Here is a 14,384-nt window from a genome sequence, read left to right on the forward strand (position 1 = left end):
TAAATTTAAAACATTACAACAAATTATCTCCCTTTAAGCACAAGTTACTACACTTTAAAAGCACAAGATAGAATTTAATGTTCCATTTAAACTTGTTTAATACACTCTAGCATTTACGTAACATACAAAGTGCATATTGTACATTTTAGAGAAATTTAATTGGTAAGAAAGTGGAAAATAACGTAATTGGAGGCAGCCATTTTGAAATCAAGATGGCCGCCAAAATAATGATGATACCAATGTTACCAATGGATTTTGAGGGGTTGGATGTTACCAATGGATTTTGAGGGGTTGGGTGTTTAAACTTTCAAACAAGAGGGCCATGATGGCCCTATATCGCTCACCTGTTATCACTGCACTTGAGGACAAGAAGGTCCTCAGAAAAGATATCTAAGTCCAAAGGACAGTAACAACAAAGGGAAAAAATTTAACCAAAATGAAAAAAAAATTCTTACAAGGTACAGATATGTCAAAATACACCTAAAAATTGGAGGTACCATCCATGTTGTACCACAGAAAAGTGGTCTCGGTTTTTCCCTACAGCCAATAATAAACAAGAGGGCCATGATGGCCCTATATCGCTCACCTGTTATCATTGCACTTGAGGACAAGAAGGTCCTCAGAAAAAATATCTAAGTCCAAAGGCCAGGAACAACAAAGGAAAGAAATTTAACCAAAAAGAAAAAAAAAATTCTTACAAGGTACAGATATGTCAAAATACACCTAAAAATTGGAGGTACCATCCATGTTGTACCACAGAAAAGTGGTCTCGGGTTTTCCCTACGGCCAATAATAAAAAAGTTACTAAAATAAGCTATTTATAGTAACGTAAAAGGGAAGTAATTAAAAAGAAAATCGTTGTAAGTGAACAAAAGAAGGATCTGCCAAATAAATCTGTTGACATAAATGAAATTTTAGATCAGTATCTTCATTAGTTACAGAGATATACCCATTTTAATTTGAAATAAAGGGAGGTAATTTGACATAAAATCAGTCCATAGTTATCTACCCTGATTGGCTCAGTCCAACTAATGACAATAATGAAATTTCAAATAAGTCCTATAAGTACTTACTGATATAAATCCATTTTGACAACAATCAGGGGAGATAATCAGATATAAAATAACTCTGGAACCTACGATTGGATCTGATTTGTCATGGAATCCAAGATTTATTGTTGTTGAAGATATTTTGGAAGTTTGTATAAAAAAAAACATAAATGAAGTCTCTATATGGCTGCAAAAGCCAAAATAGCCAATTTTTGACCTTTCAGGGGCCATAACTCTGCAACCCATGATGGAATCTGGACAATTCAAGAAAGGAACCAAGATCTTGTGGTGATACAAGTTGTGTGCAAGTTTGGTTAAAATCAAATCATAAATGAAGTTGCTATTGTGCAGACAAGGTCAAAATAGCTTATTCTGGCCCTTTCAGGGGCCATAACTCTGGAACCCATTAAGGGATCTGGCCGGTTCAATAAAGGAACTGAGATCTTATGGCAACACAAGTTTTGTGCAAGTTTGATTAAATTCAAATCATAAATGAAGCTGCTATTGTGCAGACAAGGTCAAAATAGCTAATTCTGGCCCTTTCTGGGGCCATAACTCTGGAACCCATAAAGGAATCTAGCCAGTTCAAGAAAGGAACCAAGATCTTTTAGTGATACAAGTTGTGTGCAAGTTTGGTTAAAATCAAATCATAAATGAAGCTGCTATTGTGCAGACAAGGTCAAAATAGCTAATTCTGGACTTTCAGGGCCCATAACTCTGGAACCCATAATGGAATCTGGCCAGTTCAAGAAAGGAACCAAGTGATACAAGTTGTGTGCCAGTTTGGTAAAAATCAAATCATAAATAAAGCTGCTATTGTGCAGACAAGGTCAAAATAGCTGATTTTGGCCCTTTCAGGGGCCATAACTCTGGAACCCATAATGGGATCTGGCCAGTTCAAGAAAGGAACCGAGATCTTATGGGGATACAAGTTGTGTGCAAGTTTGGTTTAAACAAAATCATAAATGAAACCACTATCGTGCAGACAAGAAATTTTTGACGGACGGACGCACGCATGGACGGACTGACACACGACGGACAAAGGGTGATCACAAAAGCTCACCTTGTCACTATGTGACAGGTGAGCTAAAAAGTTACTAAATATAAGCTATTTATAGTAACGTAAAAGGAAAGTAATTAAAAAACAAGAGGGCCATGATGGCCCTATATCGCTCACCTGTTATCATTGCACTTGAGGGCAAGAAGGTCCTCAGAAAAAATATCTAAGTCCAAAGGACAGGAACAACAAAGTAAGAAATTTAACCAAACAGAAAAACAAAATTCTTACAAGGTACAGATATGTCAAAATACACCTAAAAATTGGAGGTACCATCCATGTTGTACCACAGAAAAGTGGTCTCGGGTTTTCCCTACAGCCAATAATAAAAAAGTTACTAAAAATAAGCTATTTATAGTAACGTAAAAGGGAAGTAATCAAAAAGAAAATTATTGTAAGTGAACAAAAGAAGGATCTGCCAAATAAATCTGTTGACATAAATGAAATTTCAGATCAGTATCTTCATTAGTTACGGAAATATACCCATTTTAATTTGAAATAAAGGGAGGTAATTTGACATAAAATCAGTCCATAGTTATCTACCCTGATTGGCTCAGTCCAACTAATGACAGTAATGAAATTTCAAATAAGTCCTATAAGAACTTACTGATATAAATCCATTTTGTCTACAATCAGGGGAGGTAATCAGATATAAAATAACTCTGGAAACTACGACTGGATCTGATTTGTCATGGAATCCAGGATTTATTGTTGTTGAAGATATTTTGGAAGTCTGTATCAAATAAAACCATAAATGAAGTCTCTATATGGCTGCAAAAAGCCAAAATAGCCAATTTTGGACCTTTAAGGGGCCATAACTCTGGAACCCATGAACGAATCTGGCCAGTTCAAGAAAGGAACCAAGATCTTGTGGTGATACAAGTTGTGTGCAAGTTTGGTTAAAATCAAATCAGAAATGAAGTTGCTATTATTCAGACAAGGTCAAAATAGCTAATTTTGGTCCTTTCAGGGGCCATAACTCTGGAACCCAATAGGGGATCTGGCCGGTTCAATAAAGGAACTGAGATCTTATGGCAACACAAGTTTTGTGCAAGTTTGGTTAAATTCAAATCATAAATGAAGCTGCTATTGTGCAGAAAAGGTCAAAATAGCTAATTCTGGCCCTTTCAGGGGCCATAACTCTGGAACCCATAACGGAATCTAGCCAGTTCAAGAAAGGAACCAAGACCTTATAGCGATACAAGTTGTGTGCAAGTTTGGTTAAAATAAAATCATAAATGAAGCTGCTATTGTGCAGACAAGGTCAAAATAGCTAATTCTGGCCCTTTCAGGGGCCATAACTCTGGAACCCATAACGGAATCTGGCCAGTTCAAGAAAGGAACTGAGATCTTATGGTGATACAAGTTGTGTGCCAGTTTGGTAAAAATCAAATCATAAATAAACCTGCTATTGTGCAGACAAGGTCAAAATAGCTGATTTTGGCCCTTTCAGGGGCCATAACTCTGGAACCCATAATGGGATCTGGCCAGTTCAAGAAAGGAACCAAGATCTTATAGTGATACAAGTTGTGTGCAAGTTTGGTTAAAATAAAATCATAAATGAAACCACTATCGTGCAGACAAGAAATTGTTGACGGACGGACGCACGGACGCACACACGGACGACGGACGAAGGTTGATCACAAAAGCTCACCTTGTCACTATGTGACAGGTGAGCTAAAAAAATTACTGTAAGTGAACAAAAGAAGGATCTGCCAAATAAATCTGTTGACGTAAATGAAATTCCAGATCAGGATCTTCATTAGTTACGGAGATATACCCATTTTAATTTGAAATAAGGGAGGAAATTTGACATAAAATCAGTCCATAGTTATCTACCCTGATTGGCTCAGTCCAACTAATGACAATAATGAAATTTCAAATAAGTCCTATAAGTACTTACTGATATAAATCCATTCTGATTACAATCAGGGGAGGTAATCAGATATAAAATAGCTCTGAACCTACGCTTGGATCTGATTTGTCATGGAATCCAAGAATTATTGTTGTTGAAGTTATTTTGGAAGTTTGTATCAAATAAAACCATAAATGAAGTCTCTATATGGCTACAAAAGCCAAAATAGCCAATTTTGGTCCTTTAAGGGGCCATAACTCTGAACCCGTGAGGAAATCTGGCCAGTTCAAGAAAGGAACCAAGATCTTGTGGTGATACAAGTTGTGAGCAAGTTTGGTTAAAATCGAATCATAAATGAAGCTGCTATTGTGCAGACAAGGTCAAAATAGCTAATTTCGGCCCTTTCAGGGGCCATAACTCTGGAATCCATTAAGGGATCTGGCCGGTTCAACTAAGGAATCAAGATCTTATGGTGACACAAGCTTTGTGCAAGTTTGATTAACTTCAAATCATAAATGAAGCTGCTATTGTGCAGACAAGGTCAAAATAGCTAATTCTGGCCCTTTCAGGGGCCATAACTCTGGAATCCATAATGGAATCTCGCCAGTTCAAGAAAGGAACCAAGATCTTATGGTGATACAAGTTGTGTGCAAGATTGGTTAAAATCAAATCATAAATGAAGCTGCTATTGTGCAGACAAGGTCAAAATAGCTAATTCTGGCCCTTTCAGGGGCCATAACTCTGGAACCCATAATGGAATCTCGCCAGTTCAAGAAATGAACCAAGATCTTATGGTGATAGAAGTTGTGTGCCAGTTTGGTAAAAATTAAATCATAAATAAAGCTGCTATTGTGCAGACAAGGTCAAAATAGCTAATTTTGGTTCTTTCAGGGGCCATAACTCTGGAACCCATAATGGGATCTGGACAGTTCAAGAAAGGAACCGAGATCTTATGGTGATACAAGTTATATGCAAGTTTGGTTAAAATAAAATCATAAATGAAACCACTATCGTGCAGACAAGAAATTGTTGACGGACGGACGGACGCACAGACGGACGGACTGACGACAGATGAAGGGTGATCACAAAAGCTCACCTTGTCACTATGTGACAGGTGAGCTTAAAAACACAACTTTGTAAAATATAGCAAAAACAAGAGCTCGTCGGACACAAAATGCCCCCCTTGATGCATTCAGTAATTGCACAAGGAATAGAAATTATATGCTCACAGTAAACAAAAGTTCTATCATTCTGGTTTAATTTGACCATGACTTTTAACCTATACACCTAACAAGAGATTACAGAGTGATCTTGGCTCCATCCACTGAGCCATTTTTGAATGTTCCAAATTTCAAGACTAGCTCAAGGTCAAAATCAAGGTCAAATTTCATTTCGGTACAGAACAATGTGTATGTGGTCCAAATTTGAAGCCTGTACCTTCAGAAATGTGAAAGCAGGTCACTAGGTCAATCTCAAGATCAAAGTTCATTTCAGTACACAAAACTATGCTTGTGGTTCAAATCTGAAGGCTGTAGCTTGAGAAATGTGAAAGTAGGTCACTAGGTCAAAATCAAGGTCAAATTTTATTTTTATAAATTAATAATCTGAACAATCTTGGTAGAGGACCACTAGATTTTGCTACATACCAAATATCAAAGCCCTAGGCCCTATGGTTTTGGACAAGAAGATCAGAAACCGTTTAACTGTTCCTGGCCAATGTGACCTTGACCTTTGACCTAATGACCTCAAAATCAATAGGGGTCATCTGCTGGTCATGGCCAACCTAACTATCAATTTTCCTGATTACTAGGCCAAAGCATTCTTGAGTTATTGCCTGGAAACCATTTTACTGTTCCTGGTCACTGTGATCTTGACCTTTGACATACTGACCTCAAAATTAATAGGGGTCATCTGCCGGTCATGACCAACCTCCCTATTAACTTTCGTGACCCTAGGCCTAAGCCGTTCTTGAGTTATCATCCGGAAACCGTTTTACTGTTCAGGGTCACTGTGACCTTGACCTTTAACATACTGACCTCAAAATCAATAGGGGTCATCTGCTGGTCATTACCAACCTCCCTATCAACTGTCATGATCCTAGGCCCAAGTGTTCTTGAGTTATCATCCAGAAACCGCTCTACTATTCAGGGTCACTGTGACCTTGACCTTTGACATACAGACCTCAAAATCAATAGGGGTCATCTGCTGGTGATGACCAACCTCCCTATCAACTTTCATGATCCTAGGCCCAAGAGTTCTTGAGTTATCATCCGGAAACGGACTGGTCTACATTCCGACCGACTGACATCTGCAAAACAATATACCCCTCCTTCTTTGAAGGGGGGCATAACAAGAGCTGTCGGATGACAGCGCGCTCGACTATTCGAAGAATTGATTGAAGAATGGGGTCAAAATATTTCCATAGATTTTCAGACAAAAGAAAAAAATGGATTAAACAAAAAGTGTTCCGGTATTTGTGGATTTTGATTAGTCTTGCACTAAACGGCAATGTGTGACCATGATGGCAAATATGATAAGTTATATGTTAGGCAAAATATGGACTTGTATGAAAAATTTAACTAATTTCCAAGTCCAAAAAGGGTCATAATTCAGTCAGAATAGTTGACAGAGTTATGTACACTTGCCTACAGATGGAAATCATGTTGATATACTAGTGTTAAAAGTTTCAAAGCCACAGTTCAAACAGTTCTGACAAAAATTTCAAAATCCAAAAAGGGCCATAATTCAGCCAAAATAGTTGTCAGAGTTATGTACTCTTGCCTACAGATGGAAATCATAATGATAAACAAGTGTTTAAAGTTTAAAAGCCATATGTCAAATAGTCTTGACAAAACATGGACATATACGAAAACAGAACCAATTTCCAAGTTCAAAAAGGGCCATAATTCAGCCAAAAAAGATGACAGAGTTATGTACTCTTGCCTATTGATAGAGACTATAATACTGAACAAGATATAAAAGTTTCAAAGCCATATGTCAAACACTTCACATAAAATATAAACTGGTACGAAAAACTTAACCCAGATTTCTATGTCAGACGGGGCCATAATTCAGCCAAAATGCTTGATGGAGTTATGTACTCTTGCCTACAACTGGACATGGTGATGGTAAACAAGTGTTGAAAGTTTCAAAGCTTTATCTCAAAAGACTTTGTCAAAATGTAGACTGGTACGAAAAACTTAACCAAGATTTCTAAGTCAAAAAGGGGCAATAATTCAACCAAACTGCTTGATGGAGTTATGTACTCTTGCCTACAACTGGACATGGTGATGGTAAACAAGTGTTGAAAGTTTCAACGCTTTATCTCGAAAGACTTTGTCAAAATATGAACTGGTACGAAAAACTTAACCAAGATTTCTAAGTCAAAAGGGGCCATAATTCAGTCAAAATGCTTGACAGAGTTATGTACTCTTGCCTATAACTGGACATGGTGATGGTAAACAAGTGTTGAAAGTTTCAAAGCTTTATCTCAAAAGACTTTGTCAAAATGTGGACTGGTACGAAAAACTTAACCAGGGTGTGACGCCGACGCCGTGGTGAGTAGGATAGCTCTACTTATTCTTCGAATAGTCGAGCTAAAAATGTAGACTGGTACGAAAAACTTAACCAAGATTTCTAAGTCAAAAAGGGGCAATAATTCAACCAAAATGCTTGATGGAGTTATGTACTCTTGCCTACAACTGGACATGGTGATGGTAAACAAGTATTGATAGTTTCAAAGCTTTATCTCAAAAGACTTTGTCAAAATATGAACTGGTACGAAAAACTTAACCAAGATTTCTAAGCCAAAAGGGGCCATAATTCAGTCAAAATGCTTGATAGAGTTATGTACTCTTGCCTATAACTGGACATAGTGATGGTAAACAAGTGCTGAAAGTTTCAAAGATTTATCTCAAAAGACTTTGTCAAAATGTGGACTGGTACGAAAAACTTAACCAGGGTGTGACGCCGACGCCGTGGTGAGTAGGATAGCTCTACTTATTCTTCGAATAGTCGAGCTAAAAATCACAAACTCTTATTTATGGACACTTCGACACAGACTAACAGGTATGCTGACGGGACTGAAAAATCTCATCAAGCTAAACAAAATATTGTGCTAATAATATTGTAGTGCGCCGGTAAATCAATCCTACTGTTGTTTTCAAATACATGTGCTCTCCGGTGTTTTACGATATATATGCGATATTTTAGTGTCAAATATCTGGTAACTCATCGGGTTATGTATTTTTCTATAAAAGATTCACTTACTGACTACAAAATCTGTAATTTAAGTCTTAATTATTAATTTTTTTCCATGTTAAATCACTTCAGTTAATTGTGTCGTCCGCCATTTTGTATGCTGTTTAGGCGTGACGTCATACACGTGCAGGTAGTTATTATTTATGTCATCAAGTTTCTTAGATCTAGTACATTTCTCTAGTAGGGGGTTCCTGTCGATACTGTTTGATGAAAACTTTTATTATTTATTCGTATATTTCAGCGCACATTCAACTACCACTCCTTATATTGTACTTTTATATTTTTATGACGACTGTTCGCAGAAATATTATCTTTTTACTGCTATTAAGCCCTGCACATGTACGTCTTTTCTATTGCTGTTTGAGGTGTCGGAACTGTTTGAAATACTTTTGCGCCCCTTTGTTAGATTTTTTTTAACTATCTCAAACACTGCTGATTTTGTTTGAAGTACCCGTATATAAGGCGGTGTTTACTGTTTGACGGCACTCTGCAGCCAGTAAAATCTTGGGCATAGCTTTCTGTAGAAATTCATTTCAGCACTATAAAGCCATTATAAAATACTTTAGCACTTATTTGGTAATAATACGTTATATTTAACATAATAATTTTAAAGCATTAATAGAAATACTTTGCTTATTCTTAAGGTATAGTTTTCTGAATCTCGTTTGGTAAGTTTTCGGAAACTTTCTGCAGTTTTCTTATTTTTTTTCGTAGATAAAAATACCAGTGATTTATAAGATTCTTAATTCTAGCATATAGTAAGCCACCGACACCTCACTTGATATTTGAATAATCCTATTGTTGCTTTGAATAGTTGTTTGTTGCCGACATTGTTAAATTTCGGTATTTTACTAGATCTAGTAAAGTATCTTACCATTAATAAATTTCATAAACAGTTACAGCTCTTACTTATTTTCTAGAGTTTAGCCCTTATATTTACTTCGTCCATTGCTGTGGAGTCATTGGTGGTGTTCTGTGTCCGTCCGTGAGTCCGTTTTTCATTTGACACACTGTCAAAGTTTTAGCCAGTTTTGGCATTGTCCGTCAGTCTGACTGTCTGATATTTGGCAGTAAATGTGCCTGACTGTCTGATTTAGTAGAACCACCAGCTCGCAACAATATCAAGGTAATGATAAAAAATACCATTAAATATATAGAGAACAGTCGGGACCGACCAACTGGAGTATCAAGCTAACCGATATCGAGGTAACGATATTCAACTGTATATGCATATAGGGAAAAGTGATCATGTCCTCTTGCGGCCATTTTTTTGATGAGTCAAAACAATTTCATAATCTAGGTAGAAAATCACACAATGACCATTTGTGTGAAACTATTTTAAATCAGGCCAGCAGTTTCACACAAGAAGATTTTTAAAGTTTCCTCTATATACATAATTATAGGGAAAGTGACTATGCCCTCTGGTGGCCATGTTTTTAAATGAATTGGAATATCTGAACACTCTTGGCAGGGGGTCACACAAAGACCATTTGTGTAAAATTATTTATAACTGGGCAAGTTTCTATAATATACATATAGGGAAATGTGACCACGCTCCATGGTGACTATGTTTTGACAAATCAGAATAATTTGAAAATGCTTGGTAGAAGGCTACAAAAGGACCAATTATTTGCAATTATTTCAAAATCTGATCAGCCATTTAGGAGATGTTGTTTGAAGATTTTTCTACTTCTAGCTCTGATGGCCCCTATGTGCAACCAGGCGGAACCATCGAAAAACTTTGGTAGAAAACCATTTAAGGAACATCCAAGCCAAATTCCATTAAAATCAATTCTGTGCTATTCAAAGAGATGTTGTTTAAAGAAATTGTTGAGGACAGACAGAACATACACGCACAATGGACTAGAGACCGTACAAAAGTTCTTTGTGTACTTTGATTTTCATAAATATAGTGTTTTAACAAGTTCACCAGTAAACAATGGCTTGGTGTTAAGAATCATTGGAAAGACTGAATGACAGTCCATCTTAGTCATAATACTGACTGACAGCGAACACTAATGACTTCACATGGTACAGAAAGGTATGTAGTTTGAAACCGTAATTTCCTATTGATTGAAATCCTCTCGAAACTCGAAAAACTATTGCTTGAATTTGAACAAAGCTCGCTGTCTTTGCCATTCACCTGCTGCTAAAGGGGCAATTATAAAAGAATTTGGTGTAACTTATATTTCACTGGTACTACCAGTTTAAGTCAGTTCATACTCTGAAAAGCACGTCGGAGAAATTTGGGCAGTTTTGACAGATTTAAAATGTTGACAAAATTAATTATACTTTTTCTTTACATGAAAATTGCCGTTAACTGTCAAGGTCGATACGCCGATAATCTGGAGTACTCCGAACACATTGTGACAAAATTTTCCAGTTCACATAATGTAGTTGGGTAGAGAATAAGGGTGCACTTACACTGCCTTGCTATAGATACTGCTGTTATAGAGAAGTGGTAGAGTGTCTGCCCTACATGTGAAAATCTGGTCCTGGGATCGAGTGCCGGACAGAGCTTAAATATTTGCAATCTGTTACAGCATGTATTCGAAGGTTATCTGACTGTTCCAGATGTCCTATATTTTTAGCGAACAGTATAATGGATCATTGTTTAGCAATCCAGATCACAGTTGAATGTAAAATGAAACACACCCAAAGAGAAAATATCCAATATTTTATGTTTCAGCTCTACATGTCCGAGAAGAGCTCAGGTTAAAATATTGTAAATACATGTATATGTATTTTTGAGAAATATATGGACATTTGCCTGCATTTCAAAGCTTTTTAACTTCATACTTACGTTTTGAAAAAAGTAAGTACTATCTGTAAATGGACACAGCAAGATCACAATAGCTCACCATGAGCACTTCGTGCTCAGGTTAGCCAAAACAAGAGGACCATGATGGTCCTGAATCGCTCACCTGTCCCCACATGACCCAGTTTTGAACTGTGTATGATGTCGTTTTTTCTATTATTTGACACAGTGACCTAGTTTTTGAGCTCATGTGACCCAGTTTTAAATTTACCTAGATATCATCAAGATAAAAATTCTGACAAATTTTCATGAAGATCCATTGAAAAATATGGCCTCTAGATAACAAGGTTTTTCTATTATTTGACCTAATGACCTAGTTTTTGAAGGCACGTGACCCAGTTTTGAACTTGACCTAGAAATCATCAAGGTGAACATTCTCACCAATTTTCATGAAGATCTCATGAAAAATATGGCCTCTACAGAGGTCACAACGTTATTTTATTTTTATACCTACTGACCTAGTTTTTGACCGCACGTGACCCAGTTTCGAACTTTACCTAGATATCATCAAGGTGAAGATTCAGACCAATTTTCATGACGATCCATTGAAATATATGGCCTCTAAAGAGGTCAAAAGGTTTTTCTATTTTTAGACCTACTGACCTAGTTTTGATCGCAGTTGACCCAGTTTCGAACCTGACCTAGATATCATCAAGATGAACATTCAGACCAACTTTCATACAGATCCCATGAAAAATATGGCCTCTAGAGAGGTCACAAGGTTTTTTATTATTTGACCTACTGACCTAGTTTTTCAAGGCACATGACCCAGTTTCAAACCTGACCTAGATATCATCAAGATGAACATTCAGACCAACTTCCATACAGATCCCATGAAAAATATGGCCTCTAGAGAGGTCACAAGGTTTTTTTTTATTATTACTGAGCTAGTTTTTGATGGCAAGTGACCCAGTTTCGAATTTGACCTAGATATCATCAATATGAACATTCTGACTAACTTTCATGAAGATCCCATGAACAAGAGGGCCAAGATGGCCCTAGGTCGCTCACCTGAGAAACACACCATAATACACCATAACAGTGTAAAAACAGACCTAGTGATTGCATGGAAAAAAATATTCTGACCAAGTATCATTAAAATTGGAGCAAACACAAGTATTTCTTTTTATTTGACCTAGTGACCTAGTTTTTGACCCCAGATGACCATATTCGAACTTGACCTAGAATTTATCAAGGCAATCATTCTGACCAAATTTCATGAAGATCAATTGAAAAATACAGCCTCTATTGCATACACAAGGTTTTTCTTTGATTTGACCTAGTGACCTAGTTTTTGATACAGATGACCAATAAACAAACTCAACCTAGATTTTATCAAGGCAATCATTCTGACTGAATTTCATGAAGATCAATTGAAAAATATAGCCTCTATCGCATACACAAGGTTTTTCTTTTATTTGACCTAATGACCTACTTTTTGACTTCAGATGACCCATATTCGAACTTGACCTAGATTCTATCAAGGCAATCATTCTGACCAAAATTCATGAAGATTAATTGAAAAATACAGCCTCTATCACATACACAAGGTTTTTCTTTAATTTGACCTAGTGACCTAGTTTTTAATCCCAGATGACCCATTTTCAAACTCGGCCTAGATTTCATCAAGGTTATCATTCTGACCAAAATTCATGAAGATTTTTTGAAAAATACAGCCTCTATCGCATACACAAGGTTTTTCTTTGATTTGACCTAGTGACCTGGTTTTTGACCCCAGATAACCCATTTTCGAACTCGGCCTAGATTTCATCAAGGTTATCATTCTGACCTATTTTCATGAAGATCAGTTGAAAAATACAGCCTCTATCGCATACACAAGCTAAATGTTGACGGACAGACAGACGACAGACGACAGACAGACAGACGCCGGACATCGAGTGATCAGAAAAACTCACCTGAGCATTGCTCAGGTGAGCTAAAAATATGGCCTCTAGAGAGGTCACAAGGTTTTTCAATTTTTAGACCTACTGACCTAGTTTTGGACCGCACGTGACCCAGTTTCGAACTTGACCTAGATATCATCAAGATGAACATTCTGACCAATTTTCATAAAGATCCCATGAAAAATGTGACCTCTAGAGTGGTGACAAGCAAAAGTTTACGCACACATGGACGGACGCACGGACAGATGGACGACGGACGCTGCAAGATCACAAAAACCAACTCAGGTGCACAAATTCATATGCTGAATGATATTCCCACATGGTTGCATGACTCTAGATGAAATATTTTAGATATATGCAACTAAAACATTAAAGCACTTTACTTGTATTTTTCAATGACTCTGGTCTGGCTGAGTGGAATCCCACACAGAACACCAGGTGCACAATTTCACATACTATGTAACTATCCCCAAATGTTATAACACTTTAATTCAAATACTTTTTGACATATATGCAACACAAACTTATATGCCCTTAATGGATATTTTTTACTTAACCAAGAGCCATAACTCTATTCTGACTGACTGCAGAAATACCTAAAAGGGCCCAGGTGCATAATTTCAACTATAAAAAAATTGTGGTAGTGGGGGGGATTTCTTTGTGTATAAAACCACTATTACTGTTCATTAACACTTGTCAGCTATCAATTATGAATTTATGATACAACTTTCACAGCTTAATCCCCCCCACCCCCATCCATAAGGACAATTTCTTGAGTCAAAATCTACCTTGAATTTAATTTGAGTACTGGGATCTTCCACCTTGAATTGGTTGGTGAATCTTGGGTCCTTGCTCCAGAATAAACGTATGTCAGAAATGTTGTACAGCTTCATCGCCAGACGCTCCAATCCCATACCAAATGCCCAACCTACTTTGTCTACTGCTCCAGCTGTAAGCAAACAAGAAAACAGAAACTTCTAACTATTTAACTGTGAAATCATTTTAATTTGTGGGCATAAAATTCAGTTGCTTAAAAAAGCCTATTTCTCAGGAACAAGAGGGCCAAGATGACCCTATATCGCTAACCTGAGTGATATTTGTGTCAGTGGAAGTATATCATATGATATACATACAAACAACAGGACTGGGAATAAAAATGGAGGTTATCTGACATAAATCAGTCCAGAGGCTTCTAACTTGATCATCTAGCTGAGTACCCTGATGACATTGATGAAATTTCAAATCAGTCTTGTCAGAAGTTTCTGAGAAGTATCCATTCAAATTAAAATATAGGGAGGTTATTTGTCAAAAATTCAATCCGGAGTTGTCTGCTCTGATTGTCTTGGTCCACTTGATCACATAAATAAAATTTGGAACCAATCATGCAAGTATTTACCAAAATATGTTGATTTTAATTAAAGACAAAGGGAGTCAATTTGAA

General features: G+C 36.9%; 1 protein-coding gene across 1 annotated transcript in view; it reads right to left on the reverse strand.

Moving 5' to 3' along the window:
• Nucleotides 1-13,892, reverse strand: part of LOC128555032 (phenylalanine--tRNA ligase, mitochondrial-like) — a gene marked incomplete at its 5' end in the record, with an annotated part of 37,643 nt that extends 23,751 nt beyond the window's left edge. The window contains one exon of the mRNA XM_053536387.1: nt 13,732-13,892. Within this exon, the coding sequence (XP_053392362.1) occupies nt 13,732-13,892 (161 nt within the window). The remainder of the gene's footprint in view (nt 1-13,731) is intronic.
• Nucleotides 13,893-14,384: the final 492 nt, after the last annotated feature.

This window comes from Mercenaria mercenaria, unplaced genomic scaffold (assembly GCF_021730395.1).
Source record: "Mercenaria mercenaria strain notata unplaced genomic scaffold, MADL_Memer_1 contig_96, whole genome shotgun sequence".
In the NCBI taxonomy this organism is placed as follows: Eukaryota; Metazoa; Mollusca; class Bivalvia; order Venerida; family Veneridae; genus Mercenaria; species Mercenaria mercenaria.